This window comes from Anopheles aquasalis, chromosome 3 (genome assembly GCF_943734665.1).
Source record: "Anopheles aquasalis chromosome 3, idAnoAquaMG_Q_19, whole genome shotgun sequence".
NCBI lineage: Eukaryota > Metazoa > Arthropoda > Insecta > Diptera > Culicidae > Anopheles > Anopheles aquasalis.
The window spans coordinates 56,958,549-56,982,193 of NC_064878.1; the positions used below are offsets into that span (position 1 = coordinate 56,958,549).

General features: G+C 48.9%; 4 protein-coding genes across 6 annotated transcripts in view; 3 read left to right on the top strand and 1 right to left on the bottom strand.

Moving 5' to 3' along the window:
* LOC126578850 (40S ribosomal protein S15Aa) overlaps positions 1-23,645 on the top strand; it is a 296,185-nt gene that overhangs the window by 725 nt on the left and 271,815 nt on the right. For 2 of the 3 annotated variants that reach the window (XM_050241791.1, XM_050241792.1), the window contains exons 2-3: positions 1-269; positions 589-816. The exon at positions 1-269 is cut by the window's left edge and continues 56 nt beyond it. In XM_050241791.1, the coding sequence (XP_050097748.1) occupies positions 1-269; positions 589-682 (363 nt within the window). In that variant the 3' untranslated portion in view covers positions 683-816. Of the gene's footprint in view, positions 270-588; positions 817-23,645 lie in introns of those variants that run through there. The other variant, XM_050241793.1, reaches the window with a different exon arrangement.
* LOC126578838 (GDP-mannose 4,6 dehydratase) lies at positions 1,259-2,797 on the top strand. Its single transcript, XM_050241779.1, has 2 exons — positions 1,259-1,472; positions 1,548-2,797. The coding sequence occupies exons 1-2, from the start codon at positions 1,404-1,406 to the stop codon at positions 2,562-2,564; spliced, it is 1,086 nt and encodes a 361-aa protein (XP_050097736.1). The 5' UTR covers positions 1,259-1,403; the 3' UTR covers positions 2,565-2,797.
* On the bottom strand, positions 2,820-4,770 carry LOC126578836 (F-box only protein 9). Its single transcript, XM_050241776.1, has 3 exons — positions 3,755-4,770; positions 3,383-3,694; positions 2,820-3,302 (listed from the first exon to the last, which is right to left on the bottom strand). Exons 1-3 carry the CDS (start codon positions 4,501-4,503, stop codon positions 2,999-3,001), a joined length of 1,365 nt encoding a protein of 454 aa, XP_050097733.1. The 5' UTR covers positions 4,504-4,770; the 3' UTR covers positions 2,820-2,998.
* Positions 15,118-16,978, top strand: LOC126576826 (forkhead box protein N1-like). The gene is made up of 3 exons (XM_050238128.1): positions 15,118-15,521; positions 15,619-15,904; positions 15,974-16,978. Exons 1-3 carry the CDS (start codon positions 15,211-15,213, stop codon positions 16,976-16,978), a joined length of 1,602 nt encoding a protein of 533 aa, XP_050094085.1. The 5' UTR covers positions 15,118-15,210.

A 23,645-nucleotide genomic window follows, 5' to 3' on the forward strand; every position in this document is an offset into this window, starting at 1 on the left:
CTGAAATGCATCAACAACGCGGAGAAGCGCGGCAAGCGCCAGGTGCTGATCCGGCCGAACTCGAAGGTCGTGATCAAGTTCCTGACCGTGATGATGAAGCACGGTTACATCGGCGAGTTCGAGATCGTGGATGATCATCGCAGCGGCAAGGTCGTGGTCAACCTGACCGGTCGCCTCAACAAGGCCGGCATCATCTCGCCCCGCTTCGATGTCAAACTGCATGATATCGAGCGCTGGACCAACGATCTGCTGCCGTCGCGTCAGTTCGGGTACGTGTCCTCTAATTCGTCTCTGGCTGATTAGTGGCCGTGACTTGGGCAGTCGAGAGTATGCCGTCTTTAGTTCCAATTTCGCCGCGTCGCCTACGATGCGATCGGCGAGTGATCCCTTTAGGTGGCTAGAGCAATCAGAGAGAAACCCTCTCTGTTCCAGCGTTTAATCTCGGCCGGATGGATTACCATATTCCGGTCGCTTCAACGGAAGTGGAAACAAACTCAGCAACATCCTTTTTTCATTTATCTAACTCGCAGGATCACAGCAATCCATAATACTAATGAGTTTCATTTTTTGCTTTTCTACTCGCTACAGTTACGTGGTTCTCACCACCAGCGGTGGCATCATGGATCACGAGGAGGCTCGCCGGAAACATCTGGGAGGCAAAATCCTTGGCTATTTCTTCTAGAGCTGCCGCTCCACTAGAAAAAGAGGGAGGGAGAGAGATCAAAGAGAGAGAGAGAAACAAAAAAAATGTCCAGCAGTAATTAGCCTCTATTAATATCGGCTAAATACATAACACTGGCCACTGTTCCAAAAACATCCGCTGACTTATGAGTAGTAGTTTTTTTTGAAGTTGATTGCACGATGCTCTCATTCTGGAAAGAAATTTGTTCATCAAGGCGCCTGGGGTTCAGTTTTAACATAATTTTCAGATCATTTACATTTATCCCGTCCGTTGGATGTATATTGATATTGGCGAGTGCATCAGCCGAAGGCGATCGAGTGGCGTGGAACATGCGTGGATGAGGTCGTCATCGAGAAGGGTACGGAAACGGGACGTGTGCGCATCAATCCCAAGTCAAATTGATTTTTTACGAGAAAAACTACCAAAAAGGATACCCTCGTTTTCTCGTTATTTCAGCGAAGCATTTTAATCTAGCGTTGCGGTTAATTGAATCGTTTCACACTGTTGTATGCAACCATTGTGCGTAGGTCGTATAAAAGACATAGAAACTAACTTACACGGTTTCATCATGAATCACGGCCGCCGGTATCAAAGGTCGGCGCATCATCAACACTATTCAAACAAACAAAAACAATAGAGAAACGGTCCACATAAACCCACAACATCAATAAGCGGGCCCTTTGGGAAGTTACAATTACTGCGGCTACATTATCTTAGCATTATGGAGAGTTGTTCTGCAGTGCCGGATCGTGAGCGAAAGGTGGCACTGATAACGGGGATAACTGGCCAAGTGAGTCATCCGTTTGTTTTATTGGGTAGAGCCGGTGCTTCCTATCAAGTTCTTGCCACGTCGTCTATTTTCTAGGATGGTTCCTATTTGGCAGAGTTCTTGCTTGACAAAGGCTATCAAGTGCATGGGATCATACGACGAGCGAGCACGTTTAACACCTCGCGGATCGAGCATCTTTATGCGGACCCCCAAACGCACCGCGAAGGCAAGATGAAACTGCACTATGGCGACATGACCGACAGTAGCGCCTTGGTGAAGATCATTGCTGCAGTGAAGCCCACGGAAATCTACAATCTGGCCGCACAGAGCCACGTGAAGATTTCATTCGATCTCAGCGAGTACACGGCGGAAGTGGATGCCGTGGGCACGCTGCGGCTGCTGGATGCGATCCGGACGGTGGGTCTGGAGAAGGCGGTTCGGTTCTACCAAGCCTCTACCTCCGAACTGTACGGGAAAGTGGTTGAGACGCCGCAGAACGAGAAAACTCCGTTCTATCCCCGTTCGCCGTATGCGTGCGCCAAGATGTACGGTTACTGGATTGTGATCAACTATCGCGAGGCGTACGATATGTTTGCCTGCAACGGGATTCTGTTCAATCATGAATCGCCACGGCGCGGAGAAAACTTTGTGACCCGCAAGATCACCCGATCGGTCGCAAAGATATCGCTAGGACAGCAGGAATGCCTAGAACTGGGTAATCTCGATTCCAAACGAGACTGGGGCCACGCGAAAGACTACGTGGAAGCGATGTGGCTGATGTTGCAGCAAGAGAAACCGGAAGACTTTGTCATTGCCACCGGCGAGACACACTCGGTGCGCGAGTTCGTGGAGAAGGCCTTCGAGTACATTGGCCGGGCGATCGAGTGGCGTGGATCGGGTGTGGACGAGGTTGGCATCGAGAAGGGTACGGAAACGGTACGTGTGCGCATCAATCCCAAGTTTTTCCGACCGACGGAGGTCGATTTGCTGCTCGGTGATGCCAGCAAGGCCAAGCAACAGTTGGGCTGGACGCCGAAGGTAACATTCCTACAGCTGATCGCAGACATGATGGCGGCAGATATTGAGCTGATGAAAAACAATCCCAAAGCCTGAACGTGAGCAGGGCATGCCATTCCTATTCCAACGCTTTGTACGGTCAGTATTTGATAAGAACTCGTCCTATAGCTAGGATGAGGATACTACGGGTTTTGCCATTGCCTATGTGTATCAGCTGTGTATCGAGCGATCGTGCGATCAGATTTTAGAATTCAACAACCTAAGCTCAGCAAGGGATTCCAAAAGAAATAAACGTAAGTGGAAACTGCTCGCGCAAAACCCAATACCAATTACAACAAAAGTGACACTCGATTGGTGTAACAGTAATATTTTATTGATCGAATTATCATGACCACCAACCACCACAGAAGGTACGATTCGATCGACAGAGCCGGATCTGGTTAATATAGTAAAATGAGTAACTGAACTGATCGCGAATGATTGCAATCAGCAAACGACAGGTGGACACAGGTTTGGGCTACGGCTTCAAGCTACTTTAGTGGTCCTTCCGATTCCTGGTGATAGTTCTTGACGCGCGAAAAGTAGAGCGGTGGATACTTTGACGGCACGAGCTCGAACTGGGTCGTTTTCTCTTGATCACTGCGCACCTGCACCATGGAGTACTGCTTCCAGTGCAGCTGACTGAACGGTCGCTTGCTCGTGCTTACGATGCGGAGCTCCACGAAGAACGTCTGCTGACCGTACTCCGGTTCAGGTTCGCGGCCCTTGCGACCCACTCGCGGCGCGGGTGGACGGTTTCGCTGGATTGCAATGATCACTTCATCGTTCAACAATCTACAAACGTCAAGTCAAGGGAGTCAGATTTAGCAGACGGAACGGACGGTGTTGCACGCCTCGTTGGCATCTCCACTTACCGATAGTGGCCACGAAGGATTTCATTTTGTGCTGGCCAACGTTGCTTCAGCTTGGCGACGCATTGCTGTGGCTCATCGGCGGTCGTCAACATCAACACCTGGCCATCGGCGAAGAAACGCACGTATCGGTAGTACTCGACCAGCTGAATTGGGCGGTAGAATTGGTCCTGAAAGCTGTTCTCTCCCGATCGCAGATAGCTCGCCCGGCTGATGTAACATCCGTGAAAGTGTACCCGTGGCCGATTGATGTACATTTCACGCCAAGAGCTAAATGGTGTCCCCTTCAATACTCCCATATTGACACCCCAAACCCTGGGAAGAGAGAAAGAGGGATGAGTTCCGACCGTTTGCCGCCAACAACCCCAAACGTACCTCATGCACGCATGACGCCAGATTTCGGGATCGCGTGCCAACAGAAAGAAACCACGGCAGACGGAAGCGAATCGTTCGAGAGATTTCATGTCTAGTTCGTTGGACACAACCCACCGGAGGATGTACAGAATGAGCTCCATCGGTAGATCGGACAGATGAGCAGCCGTCACGATCAGCATCCGATCACTGGCGGCTCGTTCGAACAGTTTGCCCGATCGTCCCATGAGCGTCTGAAACCGGAGTACTAGATCAACGTTCTCGAGGTCTTCCTCTTCCTCGTCGATGTTTGCTTCGACCATGCGCTCCGCGAGGCCGTCCATCGCGCTGCTGTCAGCGGCATCAGTTGCATCAGCCGGTACCGGTTGTTTCGGCTTCTTCTCAAACACCTTAAACTCAATGTCCGGCACGAGCTGGGTGGCCCTCCGGTAGAGCCGCATAGCTTCGAACACTTTACCGCTTCGCTCCAGTTCCGTACCCTGTAGGAACAAGGAACGTGCCTGCTGTTCAACGGACACGTTTTCCTTATTATTCCCCGATCCGATAGCTACGCTTCGAGCGGTGCCCGCAGTTGGTTTGGAAGATTTGGCCACATGCTTAGGTTGCTGTTGTTCCTTCTTCAATTCTTGCTGCCACTTTTCCCGAAACTCGTCCAACTCGGTGCGCTTCGGGGTGGATTCCGACACGGAGGAGGAGGAAGAGGAAGAGCTCTCGTCATCGTCCTCCTTTCCGGCATCGGCTGAGGAATCCATGCCGCTCGTATACTACTGCCGCCTCCGGGAAATCAGCCGGCCAGGACGCGCGCTAGTTCACGATCAGAAAAGCGAAGTACCCTCGCGAGCTCCGGAAGGTCGGCGGCGGAGGAACAGCAATCTTGGAAACGTAAAGGAACTTCTTCTCGCTTGCACAGCAACCACTTGGCCATAGTATTCCGGAGATAACGCTAGACACAGATGTTTTTTATCGGATTTTTCGCTGCCCGAGTATTTCACAACAAATATTCCACCATATTTTGGTTTCCCATGTAACCAACGCACTATGGGCTATAGATTATTTGAAAATAGGAATTATTTAATTGATTAGCATACCAATTGACTAGACTAGACAAGCCTATATAGGCCGGAATCATAGAAGGTAATAGAACCTCCATCAAATTGCTTTTTTAATGTGTTTTTTCAACATAATTTCACTGATAAGGATGGAATTCTATTCGCTTTTAATGAGAGCATCAGTGTGACGGGGCCTTTATTGTACGAAGGAATATTTCAAATATTTCACTTCAAAGATTCAAATGGGATTCGTTGAGAAACCGATTCCATTTTGGGACTTGTAGTTTCAACCATACAGTAAGGTCTGAATGAGTAAATGGGATTGCTTAAACATACGGCTCGTCCGTCCTTATATATGTTAAAAAAAATGGGATTGCTATTTGTTTCGAGAAGCCTTCCGATCTACAATAAACATTTTTTTCGTTTCTCGGAATCGTGTGGTATAAAAGGTTTCCAATTCTTTCAAGCCGAAAGCACCACCAAGCTACACTAAAAATAGAGCAAGGAACCTTATCGCTTTCACTCACGTTTATCGACAAAAAATTGGAACAAAATTAACCGAAACATCACGGCCGCCTCAAAAACCCGCAACAGCGCATAGGAGTAGTAGAATGGCAAGAGACGTGTTGATCTTCTTGAATCAAAATATGACTACGATGTGTCGGGCAGCTTTTCAGCACTCAGCATTCCTGCGGGTGATTTATTGTCTTTATTTTGTGGTTTGTTGAAAAAATAATCACTAAATCAAGGCAACAAATGGCGAATGCTATTTGTGTATCCTGTTAGGAAATGGTGACATTTAATCGTTGGATTGCGATACGAGCAGGACATTCGATTTTCATGCACTTCTCATACAACGTTAGCGTATCTTCAAAGTAGTGATGAGCGACGAGAACATTGCTTAAAAATAAAATTTGTACCAATCTGTAATGGGCTCATTGTTGATGAAGATCGTTACCGTGTGGGAGTGGATGGGATGGCTTCATCTTAACAATCTCAACGCAAACGCAGCACGCACTTCAACCAGCCGCTAGGCACCATCAAACGTGTCCTGCTGCTGCTCCGCCGTGAGTGACATTGGACATTCGCGGAACGTTCCGTGCGCTCAAATTACTCGACGGCAGTTTTACTACCACATAACGCATTAGCTTCCGAATGCACCGCATCCACGCGCGCATCCCGCCACGAAACACGGTTGTAAAATCCCGAAACCCGCCATTACTTTCACCTATAAAACTGTCTCCGATGGCGTTGCCCCGGGACATACAGTCATCAAACGTCGGAGTCGGAGTATACGGAGTTGTCGGCCTGCGCCTGGAACGTTTGTCTGTAAGTGGTGGAGTTTCTGTTCCCTTTTTGGCATAGCCACAATCCCGGACCTAGACATTCTCTCGCGAAGGCGCTCTACAGCGGGTAGAGCCAGGCCTTCACCTTCCGGCCAGAACCACCGAGATGCACCACGACAAAACTGCAGCACCAAGGCCAGCCACGGGTCTTTGGGTAATGTAATCTTCAAGTAATTGAAGCGCATGAGTCTGTGCGGTATTCAACAAACAGACGCCCCAATTTTTCCCTGGAAGTAGTTAAATCATTTCCCAAACCTCGACCTCGACGCTGACGGCCAGGTTTTACGACCCAATCGCAACGAACTCTCGGGGCGCTGCACATTGCCCTCGTTTGGGTTAGGGTCCTCCAGGGGGCTCTGGCTCTGGAACCGGGGAAAACCTGTCACTTTCAGTGCCTGTTCCCGGTGTTCGTCTCCTGAACCCGGTGGAGTACGCGCAATTGGGAATAAATGATGGTCATAAAATTACTACGATTTCCAAGAGCTGGTACGGTTGCGACGGAACTGCGATCTGGTTTGTAGTCGCGGCTCGATGATCCAAACATTTGATCCAATCATTTGATTTGAGGGCTAATCGGTTCCAGGGAAATGGATCATTTTTGGTTTTCAGTAATTTTGAGAAACATTCCGATTATCTGTTTACCCATTTCAGTTTCCAAACTCTGGTGAACATAAAATAAATAAAAGAAAAAAAAAACCGAGGGCAGAATTTCCACACAGAGAACCGCCGGGGTTCCGTGCAAAAGAGGATGCCCGGTTGGGTGGTCCAACAATACTGTGATTTTGTTGCAATACCGCCAAACGGAAGGCAGGCAGTTAGTAGTTTCTTGAAATGTCGTTCCGCGATTTACTACCACTCATTAGCTTTATGTAGCATTAAGAGTCGCTCGCTACGAGCGAGCTGTGGACATTTTCGTTTGTCATGTGCATAAATTACTATCTCCTTGGATGCACTCTGCTGGCTGGCTGGGTGGCTGTTTTCTCCAATCCCAACGACTGCGTCGTCTTGTCGTCCAGATCAGCAAAAGGGAATGGGCAAGGTGGTCCGTCGGTGCCGAAAGGAAATTTCCCTGGAGTGAGAAAAATGTGATCTGTTTACAAATTGCTTCTCGGAACGAATCGAACAAAATCGTTTGACGCAGGGCCCGCATGCCACAGCAGTTGGGAAGAACCCCGGGAACCGTTTTGATGGGTTTTCCTCTGCCACTCGTTTCCTTGCCTAGGCCGAGAATAGGAGTCAAACATCAAGGCCAGGGCATAAGCGGAACCGTGTTTCCCAAGCCCCGTATGAATGTTTACGACTTCTTAAGATGCTGACGTCAAAATATGTCAATTAAAGCGTTTAAGTTGATCCACACTTAATGCACGTACATGTCGTGATGATGTCGAATTGCCGAGCGAGATAGGATTTTGGTGCCATATCTCTGGTCACACGGAGATCGGCCTCCTTCCAGTCCCAGGGTGATTGATCTTTGATGAAGTCATGAAACGAGACAAACGATTTATGGACCCCTGGAGCGGTGTGGCGAATCGGTGCAACATGACCACATTTTATGGGAACTTTATAATCGGTTACCCGGAACAAGTGTGGTTCAGCCGGAAGCACCAGTACTTAATTTGCTATTCATGGACAATTGAAACGTTTATGTTGGGTGGGCGGACGTATTTTTTGATGCGGCAATAAATAGACAAAAATTGCTTGGAGATCGAAACCATATTGGAATATGTGTGTTCATCCATCGCACCAGCAACCAGCGGCATTGCGAAGGAATTAGTAAAATCGCATAACGACGCGAGTTCCACAGACCACCGGCGAACGACCGGCCACCACAACTCATCTTCGACTACACGTTGTAGCGCTAAACGTTACAAGATCAAAGTGCGTGCGTGATCGTCGTTTTACGATCTTTGTGGCTCGTAAAAAATGTATATTTTACCGCTAGATACGTCATTGTGGCAACGCAAGCGGGTTAAAGATTATAGTTCGGTTTTCCGCTAACGAGCTACCGCCCCGTGGTGGTGGTTTTTAGGTGCGAGGAAAACACCGGCGAGATCCGGCGGTCCTTTTGGTGTGGTGCCGTTTGGTTTGCCGTTCCGTGTCGCTGGTTACCTCACCACAAGGATGGTAAGGCATCCTAATTTCCCTGATGTTTGACCACCCGTGGTTAGATGTTCTTGGAAGAAAACTTCCCAACCCTTCCCTTCCCTGGTGGTGGGCAAAAATGGTGTAAAATTCAAAACAAATAAACAATCGCGCACCAAATAAATACAAGCGAGGCGCAATTGGCTCACCGGCATACCCGGCGTACTAACGATCCTGGCCGTGTGCGCTCGCGAGTATTGACTGCACCGGGCATCGGGCCTCCCATCCTCCAGTTAACGATTGCGAAGCGATAATGATTCGATACCAATGTATCGGTGGGGAGAAAATATCGTTCGTGAAGTGAATGTGATTAACAGCGTGCCATAAGGCCATATGACGTGACGCGTCGTGAGGCCGGATGGGGAAACAATAAAAAAACGGACGATACTATGGCCGCCACGGTACCAAACCACCCAAATCGAAGTCAATAAAAATCGGGAAAAAAGAATCGACCGATCGCGATCGCGAGCGCGTTGGGAAAACACACAAACAATCGGTTCGTTCGTTCGGTTAACGGCTTACATCCGCTGCGGAACACACGGGAAGCTGCATGGTGGCATCAGTATGGTTTGTGTCCGGTCCGAGGGAATCGTTTAACGTAAACGATCGTTTTTGTTTTTTTGGGTGTACGAATGGTAGTAGGCTCTGTACGTGCGGCCTGCGGTTACCCTGGGAGAGGATTTGTGGTTTGTGGCAGAAAAACGACTACTAAGATCAGGAGCAACTGTTAAAGGACAACTTGGCTGTTTAGAAGTGGATATTTGAAGCAACTTTTATCTGATTTGTATCTCACATACATCAGATCGTGCATTTGTTAATGGGTGATTCACAACAGCCCTTCGTCGGTATTAAACGGTGAATCAAACCCTAAAAATACTCCATGAATGAGCTTCACAGAGACTGTGTCGACTGTGTGGTCGCGTGTCTCCTCGCTGGCCGTTTCCCCCCCCCCCCCCCCCCCCCCGGTTTGTGCTGTGTTCCGGCTCATAAGAAAGTCCCCGGTGGTATAGTGCATGGTGGTGGAGTGCATCGTCACGCTACATTTCAATCCGGAATAACATTCAAAACACCGGAACCGGACAGGCACGAGGACTGGCCGCTAGTGCCAGTGGCAGTGCCAGTTTGCCAAAAATTCCTACTTGCCGGTGAGGCGCGAGCCGCGAGTGCCACACTTGCGGTGCCAAAGTTCGCGCGCTGCAGTTCGCACCATACCATGCTGGTGCTCGGTCCTCGTCGCCGTCGTCGTAACATTAATCTTTTCGGCGGCCACAAATTCCGGCAGTGTCACCGGGAGTCGAAAATGTATCAACATTTTCGCAAAACCACCGAGAAAGAGAGTACCAGCGGCAGCGCTACGTCTGGTGTTTGGTGCGAAGTACGCTAAAGTAATGGAATTTGGTTTCGAGTTGAAATGTGTCTACGGCGACCACCGGGACTAACTATGGGACGCTTAGAAGAAGTCAGAAGCCGGCACGAAGTCGAGTATCTCTAAAATGAATGTAAAATATTGTTTCAACTGCTGCTACCTTTCTCGAACGATGACACTCATTAACGAACCCGAATGGTGATCCACGTCAGGGCCCTAACAATGCTTGTCAGTTAACTGTTACCTTACGTTTCCTTCTCGTTAATAGTTTAATCCAATGTGCAACGCGTGACCAAATGAATGAAGCCAGAGTGAGAGTGCGAGTTTCCAAAAATGGAAATGAAAGTACGGATGATGGTTTTTCGAATATCTTTGCTCGAAGCCAAGCCGCCAGTAAGAAAATAAGTCACCGCACGCTACTGTAGGAATGCACGCGAGCACGCGTTAGGAGAAAAAGGGGTTTCGAAAGGAAAAATGCACCATAACGTTTAGTCTAAGTGTCGCTACCCATCCCCGGGTGTGGAATTCAGTTCAGTGTGCATTTGGTGTTGTAGTCGCGCGGCCACTAACTGCAAAACTGTCACTCAGTTCGCCTTGTCGCGAGTTGCGGCAGGAGTCCGGTAGTCCACGATCCCGACGGGACCCGGGGCGAACACACTCGTTTTCGGCTCGTTTGTGAGGACAAATCAAAACAAATAGCACTCGCCGGGGAATGTGACACCCGTATTTCCAATGTGGCGGTTACTGCTGCACGGAAAATCCAAACTGGCAGCCCACAGCTCCCGAGGACTTGCAGCAGTAGATGGTGACGATGATGGTACTTTAGACGGCGATGCGGAACAGCAAGGTTCTGTTTCTTGTCGCGATTGCTGGTAAAAGGTTAGAGGAGCTATATTTTATCCGCTGTGCAACGATGCCCGCTGAATCAATAAATAAATATGAGTGTCGTGCTCAGAGCGGAGAGTTTGCTTGTGTACCTAGACGAAAATATACAAAATTATTTTGGAAATGAAACATCCTCTTTTTAAAACGATACACTTGTACTGCTACTACTAAAACATTGCGTGATCCTTTTTTGAGTGTTCAGGTTTAGATGCAATTTCATATTGACTATTTTTGCTTAATTGAGCAATGCAAATGGATAGCTCGGAGTGACTAAACGGTGGTTTAAATTGAATTTTCTCGATCCCGAATTGCAAAGAGCAACGATTCATTCAATACCGACAGGAGTCTACTGTGGCAGCTCCATTCGGGAGAAAATACAATTTATCCAACCGACGATTGGTTGGCCATCGCACTGAATGTTGTTACAACTGATAGTGGCTTCATCTCGGTTCTTTCGCCTCAATTCGGATGCTTCTGCACCGGCAGTCGGTGATCCCACAGAACCGCAACCGTTTGACGCCCTGGAAAACACCCCGGCAAACCGAGCGAAAGACCGGCGTGAACCAGCATCGTGGCCGGTCTCGCCTGCGTCTGTTGCTGCTGCTCCTCTTCACCTCGTGCCTCTGCCACCGAAGTGTATTAACGTCAATTAAGCAAACATAAAGAAAACAAATAGCGACACTAATTCGTTACTGCATCACGGCCGTCACACCGTTGCGCTGGAGCAAAAGCACCCCTTGCCATCGAACCACCCCCCCCTCCCCCCCCCCCCCCCAAGTCCCGGTCGAGCGAAAGAGGAGAGAGTGATGTTTGTTCGGTTCAAATATAAAATATTTTCTTCACTTTTTCCACCTTCCACCGTGCCCACTGTTTGGCTTTTCCCTAAACACCACAAGCCACTGGGACCGAGACCAGGATTGGAAGTGAAAAATCGAACACAAAACCAGCACCGCGACGGCGGCGGCAGCGGCGTGCTCGCCGGTTGTGTTCCTTGGAAGGCAGCAAAACGCCATAAATGTCACGTGCTCGTCCGCGGTGCAATCCGCGTAAACTGTCGGTCGGTAAACGGTTTGCCGAACGGCCGACAGCCTGTCTCTCTCCTTCTCTCTTTCTTCCCAAAGAAGGAAGGAGTTGGAAAATGTAAAGCCGTTAGAAAAACAATCATAAAATTCCGCTCCGTAAGCGGCTTCCTTTCCGGCCACGAGCTCTCGAGACTGCTGCGGAAGCATGAACCGATTGACTCACACGACACAGCAGAACGGATCGCGACAAAGACGGTTGGTCTTTGTAATTTTCACGCGACATCGGCGGTCGGTGCACCGATGGATGTCCCACAACCGTGACGAGTCAGTTTTTGGGCGAAGAAGCACCAACTCCATCCGGGAGAGTCCGAGAATAACGGATTGAAATTGCAGTATCTTGGGCATCCAGGTGAAAGTTGGTGGGTGCATTGGAGATTTGATTACCTTGCGTTGCAATTTTCCGAATGCTTTCGATGAGATTCGATTGTGGTGCTCTTGCTGTGTCACGCTCTGGTTTCTTTTCCAATTGTTGTGGGTCTCAACCGCTACAGACGGTGACCAGGAAAACGGAATGACACTGAGACCAATCGTAAAACGTTGCGTGTCATGAAGGAAAACCTATTAAAGGCGCTTCCTGATTGTGAAGGGCACATAGGGATTGCAACGCACACCAGGAACTCGAAAAAACATAAAAGAAAACAAAAAGAAAAAAAAAACAGTAGAAGCATGAAGCACTTATGCTCGCCGGTTCCAACGTGGAGCGAGACCAAAGGCGAAGACAGTTTACAAGCAAATCATATATCATAACGAACGGGGCACGTTGGCGCTCGGTTGCTGCTGCCAACTCACAAAACCAGCCAGGAGAGAGAGAGAGAAGCGAGTGGTGAAAGCTGCAAAACCTGGAACAGATAAAACAATCAGAAGACATGCACACAACCAACAAAAAAAAAAAAAAAAAACAGCAGGAGGAAAACACTCCGACGGCGGCACTGAGATTAGGTGTGGAGATGAAAATGCGGTCGCCTGAAACAACAGCAATAAATATGGATGCAATCCAATGGACACACGGGGATTTAGCCGAGCCGATTCCGCTTTGCTGACAGCAAAAACAAGATCCATCCGATGGTGGAGTGGAAAAGGAGTGAGCTCTCATTGCGTTCGAGCCCGTGACTTGGGAACAACAGTTCCCGATTTGGGCAAAGCACTTGCGTAGCGTAGTGGTTGAACCAGACCTTCTGGCAATGCTGCTGCCTAAACGTTGGTGCAGATGTTTTTGGTTTTCCCGTTTTCGCCACACGGAGAGAACCTCTCGGTACGATCGTAAAAAAAAGGCCCGACTCCGGCCGGTCTTTCTTTGATCGTTTTTTTTCCACCCAAAAAGAAGTTTGAAGTTTCCCTTTGCATCCCATTTGCAAGAGTGTGTTTGCGTTCACGGGAATGGCAATCTCCCATTTGCGTTCGACGAAAATATCATTCTCCTCGCTGACGCTGACCATTCTGTTGCTGGTGCTGCTGCTGCTGCTGCTGCTGCTGTTGGTGGCCGAAATGGCATATGTCGGCTCGGGGGCCTAACCTGTAAGATCGCACCACAACGGCAGCTAAAGATGCTGGCGGCCGGAACTACTTAAAAGGCTTAAAAGGCCGATGGGTCCCTCAGTCGAATCATCACCTAATTATCCTCGGAATATAACCAACAGCACAACACCTCCATGCGTGGCCCGGTGTGTGGTGTTTATTATGATGGATGCTTTGTTTATTTCTCCGTACTTCTTTCTCAAAGTGGTTGGAAAGATTAAAAGACTGACTGCGGCGTGACTGGAAAGATAAAAGACCTTGGTTGGCCGACCGGACCGCCACCAGACGGAACGTTTTCCAAACCATGCTCTATGTGAGAGGGTTTTCCACGGGTGTTTATTGCGTACTTAGGGGCGGCAGCGGCGATTCTATGAGTTTGACGGTGCTGTTCCGGTTGATCGATTGACTTCAAAGTAGTGCGGGGCTTATTTTGCAATTCTCACTCGTGGATTGTGCTGTGGTGTAGGTGCGGCAGAATGACCACGGAATGGCTGTACAAACAACAATAGTATAGGGGTTAGCGGTTTCTGCCGGTGCTTTCTGCGAATCCTCGGTTGCGTCCTGTTGATCTAGGGTCTGCAAATCGACCGAAGGACGTCAATAAATGCTGGTTTTGTGTGAGGTTGCGCTCGTGGAAGCAATTGAATCATTTTCTTTTCCCTCAGACCTTGCTTGTGGTGCATATTCGGTAATCTAGAAGGTTGAAAAGAAAGTAATATCAACACTTGATGTGTCATTGAAGTAGTTTTGAGTTTGTATTAATACGTGAAGACTAGCTGGTCTAACAGTGCGATATTGTTGATATTTTTTTGGTTAGAATTTTCCTTTCTAAACATTAAATTTAAAATATTACTGACTTGTTAAAAATATAGGATAGAAGATTAATATTCAAAAAATCAATAAAAAACTGAGATGAAATCCAATTTTACCAGTTCTCTTTAAGTGAAATGAACTACGAACTGAGTTTCGAGAAATACAGCTCAACCTACTAAATGAAAGTAGTGCAATCCAACTTCAGTTAAAATCAGTTTAAAATGATTCGAATGGGAATCCTCTCTTGAGAATTTCTCAACTCATAAAAATTATTAATGAGTTTTTAATCCGTTCAACATTTACACAGCATAGAAATCTCACCCCTAACCGAGGCCGGAATTATCTATTTCCCATCGTGTTGGGAATATGATCTCACATTCGTGAAGAAAGCATTCGATCGAGCATAAACGGCTGCGTGAAGAAAACGCAGCTCCCTGCTGGTTGCGACAAGCGATCGTGATTGGTTCATAAAAATGGGTGGAGCCAGTGACACGCACGCGATCACTACTCACTGCACGCGATCACCAGCGTGGTGCAGGCGCTCTCTCACCCTCTCTCATTCGCTCGCTCATCCGATCGACCGGAAAAGCGAAAAGGAAGCCGGAAAACTCGGCCTGTCCGCCCCCGTCATAAGCGTGTGCGATGATGCGCGCAAGCGCTATTCTCCCGCCGAAGATCGCGCTGAAGGAAAGCATCGAGCAAAGGGGTTGCCGTTCCAGGGGTCTGGAGGGTGACGGCGCTCGGTGTGGCATCTCTGCTGCGTGGTGCCGCGTTTTATGACATTCAATGTACTGTAAAGCATAAATAAAGGAAATCTGGGTCCGCGAGAGAGAGAGAGAGAGAGAGAGAGAGAGAGAGTCAGCGAGGGAAACCGAGGCATCCCGGGGTGGAAATCGTCGATCCTTGCGCAGCGCCGCGTCACGTCGCGTCGGTGTTTATGGAAGATGAAAGTAGTTGTGTTTCTGTTTTGCATAAAATAAATAGATCACCCTCGAGCCGAGGAGCGCCTGGCCCCTGGGAGGCAAGTAGTTAACGATGCGCGAACAGACCGCAATGGCGTCGAGCGATCTGTCGTCGGGCGGGTGCGCACTAGGGGCGCGCGCACTGAGGTCTTAGTCGCGCAGCTCATCTCGCCCAAGCCGGATTACAAGTAAGCGTTGCTGGAAGTTGGAACCGCGGATATCGTTCGTTTGTTCGAGTGTTTAAGTGATCGTGGTGCGTGCGTGTTGTGTGGTCCGGAGAGTTACCTAGCGTGTGAAATATGCTACCATACAGTTCGTACGCTGCGGCTATTCAGCAAATTCAAAGCCTAAACCATGAGCTAGCTCTGTTTAACCATCCGGCGGCAACCGCAGGTCGATATCTGCCGCACGGAGCGGATCATAGTGTGAGCACACTCGGGAGTTCGTACTTTGGGCTCAACAATTGGTCGCTACCGTTTTCGTTCCTTAAATCGGTGCACCGTCCCGAGAAGCCACCGTTTTCCTACATTGCCCTGATCGCGATGGCCATCAGCAGTGCACCGAATCAACGGCTCACACTTAGTGGCATCTACAAGTACATAATGGATAAGTAAGTGCGTTCGTGAAGTGAATTTTGTGATCTACTGGTGTGTGAAAAGAATGTTAAATTAAGCTGAATCTCTTCTCTCATTGTTGTTGTCCTGTAGCTTCCCGTATTATCGTGAGAACCGCCAGGGATGGCAGAATTCGATCCGCCACAATCTCTCGTTGAATGATTGCTTCATCAAAGTGCCACGTGACAAGGCGCCCACTAGCCCCAAAGGTACGGACAGTGCAGAGGATGGTGGTGGTAATGGTGGTGGTAGTGGTGGCAAAGGCAGCTACTGGATGCTCGATCCGTCGGCCAACGATATGTTCGAGCAGGGAAACTATCGCCGACGGAGAACGCGTCGCCAGCGGAACGCCAAGATGATCCTGAATGGCCACTTCCAGGTACGTCCGCGTCATTTTGTTCCCTTCATTAGCTGATTCCTGTTCTGATTACGCGCTGTCTTGTCACAGGGTTCACCATTTGCCTTTGCCTATCCACCGACCGCTGGTCCCGGGGGAATTCCGGGCGTTGACTTCATGAGACCATCCGTCGCCCATCAGCTTCAGCAATCCATTCATGGCCACGCTAGTAGTGGTGGTGCTGGTGGTGCCGATGGCACCGATTTCCATCATCTGATAGTGCGTAATGATTTGCATCGGGAGCAGCAGCACCAGGATCAGCAGCCACCAATGACGGGATGCTCGCCGATGTTATTATCAGGACCTGCTGCCGGCTGCTACACGACCACCTACGGCCACGGACCGTTGAGTGTGCCTTCATTAACGGATCCTGCCACCGATTACACGACGGCGGGAAGACGGGACGAAGCGGTGCTACGTGATTCACCTGCTTTTGGCCATTCCGGCGACCAGCATGGCGATGGAGCGTTGGTTAAACACGAAAGAATCGGTAAAGTTTCACGAAACTTTGCCTTGGAAGATGAGGAAGAGGAGAATGGAGAGGATTCAGTGGATGCGGAGGATGAAGACCGGACTTCCGATCACAGTTTCGGTGGCCAAATGAAGCGAAAGGCAAGCGGCCGCCAGGCTGCAAGAAGGCCATACTGTTCACCGAATTATCCTAGCGCTGCTCTTCCTCCCTTCTTGCTGAGCGAGCTAAATGGGCTGCGTGTCAGAAGCTGTCCGTCGATGGCTGCGTACTGTCTGCTGGAGACAGCTGCAGGATCAAACGAGCTTTCCGGTAGAGCTTTCGGTGGTGCTGTGGGTTCGTTTGGCAAAGAGGAGCTCGAGACCAGCGCACCGGCCGTAACTGAGCCCTCGACCAACGGTAGACCGGTGTTGGTACGCAAATCCGGTAGCACAGAGTGCAAGGTAAACAACGACCAGCAGCAGGAACAGGAAGTCCTTCCTGGCACGACAGAAACCGGTAGCTCACCGGTGCCACGATACAGCATCGCCGCAAAGGCAGTCAAGTCAAGCAATTTCACCATCGAAAGCATTATGCGGCGAGAGTGAGCACTCCAGAGGTGAGACTCCAGAGGCCATTCTGGCCTGTTGATGATGATGTTAAAAAAGGGGGAAAGAGTGTCCCGGAGGTGCCAAAAGTTTGTGCTGCCAACAACAACGAACCGGCACGGTCAGTGTGGTCATTTGCTCTACGCGGAGACACTGACAAACACTTGTGGTCTATATAGGGTATGCTGGTTTGTTGACATAAGCTTAAGTTGGGTAAACTAGTCAGGATGCGTTTTGTAAATAAATTTTTCGATAACGACCAGCACGACTGCCACTATCTCGCTCTGTTGCTCTTCATTAGTGTTCGGTTCACAGACAAGAGAGTGTCTGGTGCTGAAGCAGAGTGTTGCTTCAAATCATTATAATGATGCAATAAAGGAGCTCAAGAGTGTCTCGGCATGTTACACACAAAACAATATAAAAAAACCTCCGTCATTTACTACACCAAGGTCGACCTCCAAATGCCGATCGAACTGAACAGCAAACCGATAGTTCACTTACCAGGTGCAAACGGCGAGCCCGCCGTTTTGTTTTAAACATTGCAGAACCTCTAAATTCGATTTCCGCCGTTCCGATTCCCATTTTGCTATCGCGAGAGCGCGCGCGCGCGCTCATGCAAGCGTGAATCAAATAAAATTGATTTATGCTGCTCCATTTGCTGTTGGTTTTTTTTCTTTTTCCTCCAATTTTCCTCCTATTTTTTTCCTGGGTAAACATTAGTAGCCTTCGGATCCATCGTCGTGTCTCACTCGCTCGAGGAGTGGAAAGGGTACCAAAAAGTTACTTTGCAAAATGAAATGCAAAATGCCGTGCAACGATAAACCTTACATTATGCGCAGCAGCACGTGGGAACGACCGTTCCACGCTTGCAGGATGTCAATCTTTCTCTCGCTCGTTTTGTTCGCAACCGTGAACGGTTAGTGTGGCGCGAGTGCAACAATCCGTTGTCGCAGAGTAAACATTATGATTACAGTTAAGACGAGCAGCAGCAGCAGCACGAGTAGCATTAACATGTTTCGTTGAGTAAAATCATGACCACGTGTTAGCTTACTCTGGTCGGTGTTGGCACCATCTTCGGCATGCAAACAACCGCATCGGTCCGATTCGAGCCATTGAACTGGTGGCTTTTTTTTGGCAGCCAAAAAGGGGACATGAAGTTGAACAAATAAATCGACATCCAGCAAGCTCCCGGATTTTGGGCCAAAAAGCAATACTACCAGCAGCCCCGCATGGACGCCGTATGGACGTTCGCTGAAATCGTTCTTTATTCGATTTCCGGTGTTTTTTAGCATTCAACCGTACAGCAACATGCCGGCGATTAACATGATTTAGCGAGCAAATTATTCGCAATCAATCACAAACGACGATGGAAGAAGAGGAGGAGGAGGACGTGGTGGAGCGCGGGAGTTCCCCCGTTTTGGCAGGTTGCCGTTCCGTTGTTATGTTGTTATTGTTTTGTAGGCGAAAGGAACATGTTATGTTTTGCCTGTGCGGATACCTGGTTAAGCCATAAATTGTCTATATCCTGCCCTGATGTTGCTGGTGGCTTCCGAGGCAGCTTTTTTCGCCTTTTTTTTTGGAGAGGGGCATGCTACTCATATTTGTCTATCTTATTTTCGGGGGGTTTGATTGAATCAGAGCCAACATTTGAGCCGGGGGCGCGAGGAGTAAGGGGGATAATATGTTGCGAGGCATCGTAATCGGGTGTTTGGTGCTTTCGGGGGAAGCGCCTGGGACCATTTGCGTGCCTCTGTTTCGTGCTCCCTGTACGATGTGTATGTTTTCTGAAAGTTCGATTCGATTCCACAGTAACGATGGGGTTGTTTGCTTAAATTGTCCCCCCCGGTTGGCGCGCGGCACAAGTCGCAACAGTCAAGCTAAGTGGCCGATTAGAATGGCAAAATGGTTGATATGGTTCGTTTAACTACGACAAGGCATTGTAAGTGGAACGCCCGATGGAAGGAGCATAGGTGCGCAGCATTTGTGAACAAGAAGCGCGATGGAGAGCGATCGAAAGCATATAAGTCGATCTGATGGAGACGCCTCGGATGGAGGCGCCTCGGATGGAGGCGCCCAAAAAAAATTCTTCATTTAAAACAACTTCAAACATGAGTTAAAAAAAAGTGAAACACCACTGTTGATCCTCTGTTTTGCGCTTTTTTTTGTTAAACTTTGACAGCCACTCCAGGTTCGATCACCACAGAAAAGCCATCAAAGCATTACTGTAATGGAGGCGCCACTTTTCGAGGCGAATAAATAAAATTACCCTCTTTTTAGCCTCCAACCTTGCTCGCAAGCAGGTTAATGTAGCAGCAGCTGATGCTTAGCACTTTGCGAGTGCTATCCAATCCTTGCTCCCTGTTTACCGCGCGCGAAAGTGTCGCCCAAAAGCGGGTGCGCCAGTATGGCTTTTATGTGGGGAAAATTTTTAAAATGTGTCCGCCATAACTCAAGTAGCTTATTACTCGTTCAGAGGGCTTGGATTGAATCGGATTGGCACGAAGCGGTTTCGATAAGAGCTAAAATAAAATCCTATTATCGCAGCCGAGTGCGAGCGCTAGCGTGTGGCGTTCTTCATGCAGATTACGATGTCGCAAACTACAACCAAAGCGCATTGCGAATTGCAAACGAAGTGTCTTCGTTCGTTCGATTTGAAATTGACTCTTTTACCTTTAATTATGAGCGGTCGCTGGAACAAATCCATGACAAAAAACAGGGATGGGTGGCGGCACCTCTTCGTGTGGGAGCAAATTTTCATAAATAACCATTTAAACCCCTCCTACCGTTTCTTTGTAGTTTTGTGCTTGGGCTTTTCGCCTTTCTGCTTCTCTGCCTCTGCTCCATTCCGGTTGTCGTGCGAAGTGCTCGTAAATATTGCTCCCAAGTTTTGTTGTTGCCTTTCGTCGCGGCCTCGTTTGTGGCGTTAGGCGGACTGCGTCTTAAACCCAAACCATCCATCGACACTGCACTTGGACACCAAAATGCACCAACCACCTATTGCATAATCCATGGGCCAGAAAACTACGGTAAACCGGTGGTGGCAAACGAGTGTGGTCCCGGTCATGGTCGGAGGAAAAATGTCTTTTCTTAACGAACCTTCTCCAGTCACCCGACGCAACGAGGCGCTTTCGTGTGAAAATGGTTGGCTTGTTGCTGGCACCTGGGGGAGGTGGCTTGTGCTTTCCCCGGGAAAGTCCCGGAACTCGGACTGGCGGCGTGTACCCATTGGCGTTGAAGTGTAAAATTGTAATAACAAGTTGGGCGGCAGCAGCAGCAGCAAGCAAGCAGGAGCGACATCATCACCACTACTGCCCCGTTGCAGCTACTCTGTACCGGAACGCAAAGGAATGTGGTGGTGGTGGAGGGAAATTGTTTGGTTACCGGGGGGTGTGCTGGGGACGCATTTTTGAGACGCCATGGCCGCTTTGCAGCGCGGTGCAGGTGAAGTGTAATTTAATTATGTTTTAAATATTTTAATTTAGACACAGTGATTCCAGCAGGTGCAACAGTTTGGAAGCCAGCCTTTTGCTGGGACGCGAGGACACGGGAGAGGTACGCTTCGGTATGCCAAGTGGGAAGGCAGGTTGATGAGAGGTTGCACTGGTACTGCGGGCTTTTCAGGGGCTACAGCACCTAGTACCTTCCCTATTAAGGCGTTATTCCCGGGCCCTGATGGTCATGTCGTTGAAACAGGTAAGTGGTTGTTCCTGTGATGAAAGAAGGTGTTTTCTTAGCCGGACGATGAGTGTTGCAAAGCGGAAACTCATCGTGTATGAGATTGGATGTTTTATGGTCTATGTTTTTCTTTGTTCATTCAATGCTCTATTCATGTTGCCAGCACACGAACGTCGTCTATTTATCACTCAAAGGATTAAAATGAGAATTTATTGCATAATGGGAGGTAAAATGGCAATAATTTCTGGTGGATATTCTGGAAAAACATGAATCTTTTTGTCAAAATCGCGTTGACGCATTATGCCACACAAAGTCTACTATGATCAACTTTTGTTTTTCGCAAGGACAATCGCAAAGAGATCTAGTAGTCGTTTGTTATTCCAAGGCATCAAATGACAACTAACGTTAAGCCAATAACAATTTACCGCTAATTAAAAATTCATTTGAATGCCATTTTAAGAAGCCCAGCTAACGATGCAAACAGTAAAACTAGCTGGAAATGAAGGAACGATCGTGTTTAGATCAAATCTGTGTACAATGCTTTTAGGAGAAGTTCAATTATCAAGTGTCTATACTTTCTATGTGCTCCAAGTTACCAAAAACAATGTAAAACTGTTTGCAAAACTGGCTCTCACCCTAGTATGATAATGGATCATCACGATCCATTGGCTATTGCAATGCACACGCATCACTAGCGATGATTAAACATTACATTTACCATACGGAACTGTAATAATGTGCGCCCGTCTCTTCCTCTCGCTACTCATCAACACTGCATTGTGCAAAAGTTATTGTAGTTAAAACAACGAAGTTGTTGGCGAGCCCTTCAACAAATGCACGGGATTTCCGCAAGCAGCACCGGGTAACCATTGTCTGTCTGGCTGGCGGGCGGTCTGGATGCCGAAGAAAAACAGAAAACTACCCTCGTCCGTACGGTAAAGGATACGACGTTTCAAGGAGCCTCTCGACAACGACACGAATGTGTATGTGTCGGTCGGTCGGTGCATCCTGGATCCCGGTGAATTAGATTGGAAAAGAATCCCTAATTCCTTTTCACCGTCGGCATCGGTCGGCGTCGGATTGCTCAATTCCCGGATTCTGGACCACGATTCTACCCCCTCTCAGACACACTTACAATCGCTCCCCCCTCTCCCCCCTTTCCGGTGAAAGGAAATCGATTTTAAAACGCTCTCGAGCACTCAACACAGCACAGAAGATTGCAAACTACTTTGGCATCGGGTTGCAGTATTTGCCATTTCATCAAAACCGACCAACAAAAATCCTCTGCGTGACCTCGTCCCCTTCCGTTGTCCTTCGGTGGCCGGTGGCGGCATTCTGGCCGGAAGTGGCTCCGGACCATCCGACGAAATGAAGGTTGGAGTATGTTGATCATCCGCTTACGGCGACGACGATGACGACGGTAAACGTTTGGTCAGCATTATTGCCGGAGCGCAGTTCCGGAGCTTCCGTCCCCATTGGATTGCCATCGACATATGTAATGTGGAAATGCCTGGCCCCTTTTTTCGAGAGGGGGCCCGGATGTTGGATGGGCGCGAAGATACACGATCGCCAGGGATTGCTGCTGCTGCGGCTCACCGTCCTGACCGTCGAAGCGGATGGTCGGATTTGTTTAAGTTACAAATTCAATAAATTTATGGATATTCTATGCAAATATTAACTTAAATCATTTATGCAAAGACAGAAAAACGAGAGTGAGTAAGAGATCTGTGTTTGGAGACCGCGCCTGTGGATCACGGCCGTTGTCTCGCCGTTTCCGGTCCAGATAGTATCCACGGCGTCGGGTAAGGCCATTTTTTTCAGTCACCTCTCAAAACCAACGTCATGCACCGGTTGGTGGCCATAAGTAAGGCGGTGAGCTTATGTCAAACTCCCTCCGGTTGGCTGCTGCTGTTTTATGTCGTTGTTCTAATCACGTTCTAGGCCACCAGGCTCCGGGCTTGACGGTTTGTCCACTTTTCTGGGGGCGGCGTTATAGGAAAGTAACCGCCACAGACACTCGTGCCCCCCCCAGGTACCTTTTGGAACATACGAGCATAATGTTGAGCTGCCGAGGGACGGACGGAGCGCAGTCTCTGTCCAACAGAAACTAATAATTTCTCCACTCGAAAGACCCAACAGCGACCGGTGACTGGACCCACCGCGGCGGCGGTTGTAAAAGCGTCCTGGACTTCGCCTCTCCGGGCCAGTGTGAGTGAAGGATGTGACCACCGACCGACGTGGTGTTCCGGGAGTCGTCCTACGACGCTGGATGCAGCAGCAGCAGTCATTCATTCTGGGCCTGGTGCTGAGGTACCCCGGATCGCCCAGCCGAAAAGATGAAAAGGACACCAGAACATGAGCCGGTCCTTGGACACACACGAGAGTTGGTTCATGATTTATTGGACCCAGTCTCTCTGTCGCTCTCTCTCTCTCTCTCTCTCCTGCGTCATGCGTTGCACGATGCGATGCCAATTCAATATGAGAATAGCTCCTGGGGTGGACCAGGAGAGCGGACCAGTTGGCATTTAGTGCTTCAGGTGGTATGCCATTATGAGCACCGAAGATATATTTCGGCATTCAAGTATGTATCTGCCAGCGTGCAGGCGGCAGCCTAGCCACCAGTCCTTGTGCCACAGCCACACACTCGCACTCACTCTGGTTTCGAAGAAGCTGGAAGGGATCCCAAAAGTGTTTCTTTGCAGACATCGTCGGGCCGTCTTCTTTCGTTTCCTCGGTTCCGGAGGAGACTGCATTGAATATGAAAATGAATTAATTCCATGTTTTCTCCAGCATCAGCACCAGGAGCAGCTTCCTTGCTCGTGCACCCCGCCCATAATAGGATTATCGAATGTGGGCATTCAATTTATTACCTTCCGATAGCTTCATTCAACAGTTAATAACTCGTGCCCGTGCGTGAAATATCTGCGTGCATCCCCTTTTTGGAAAGGGAGAAGGAACCTCCCCGGAACCACAAGACTCCTCTCTTCTGCTG

Bases quoted from the DNA above. Each gene is read 5' to 3' on its own strand.
- LOC126578838 (XM_050241779.1), top strand. From the start codon at position 1,404: ATGGAGAGTTGTTCTGCAGTGCCGGATCGTGAGCGAAAGGTGGCACTG. The intron at 1,473-1,547 runs GTGAGTCATCCG...TCTATTTTCTAG, and splicing joins TAACGGGGATAACTGGCCAA to GATGGTTCCTATTTGGCAGA.
- LOC126578836 (XM_050241776.1), bottom strand. From the start codon at position 4,503: ATGGATTCCTCAGCCGATGCCGGAAAGGAGGACGATGACGAGAGCTCT. The intron at 3,695-3,754 runs GTACGTTTGGGG...CTCTCTTCCCAG, and splicing joins TGGCGTCATGCGTGCATGAG to GGTTTGGGGTGTCAATATGG. The intron at 3,303-3,382 runs GTAAGTGGAGAT...TGACGTTTGTAG, and splicing joins ATCCTTCGTGGCCACTATCG to ATTGTTGAACGATGAAGTGA.
- LOC126576826 (XM_050238128.1), top strand. From the start codon at position 15,211: ATGCTACCATACAGTTCGTACGCTGCGGCTATTCAGCAAATTCAAAGC. The intron at 15,522-15,618 runs GTAAGTGCGTTC...GTTGTCCTGTAG, and splicing joins TACAAGTACATAATGGATAA to CTTCCCGTATTATCGTGAGA. The intron at 15,905-15,973 runs GTACGTCCGCGT...GTCTTGTCACAG, and splicing joins TCCTGAATGGCCACTTCCAG to GGTTCACCATTTGCCTTTGC.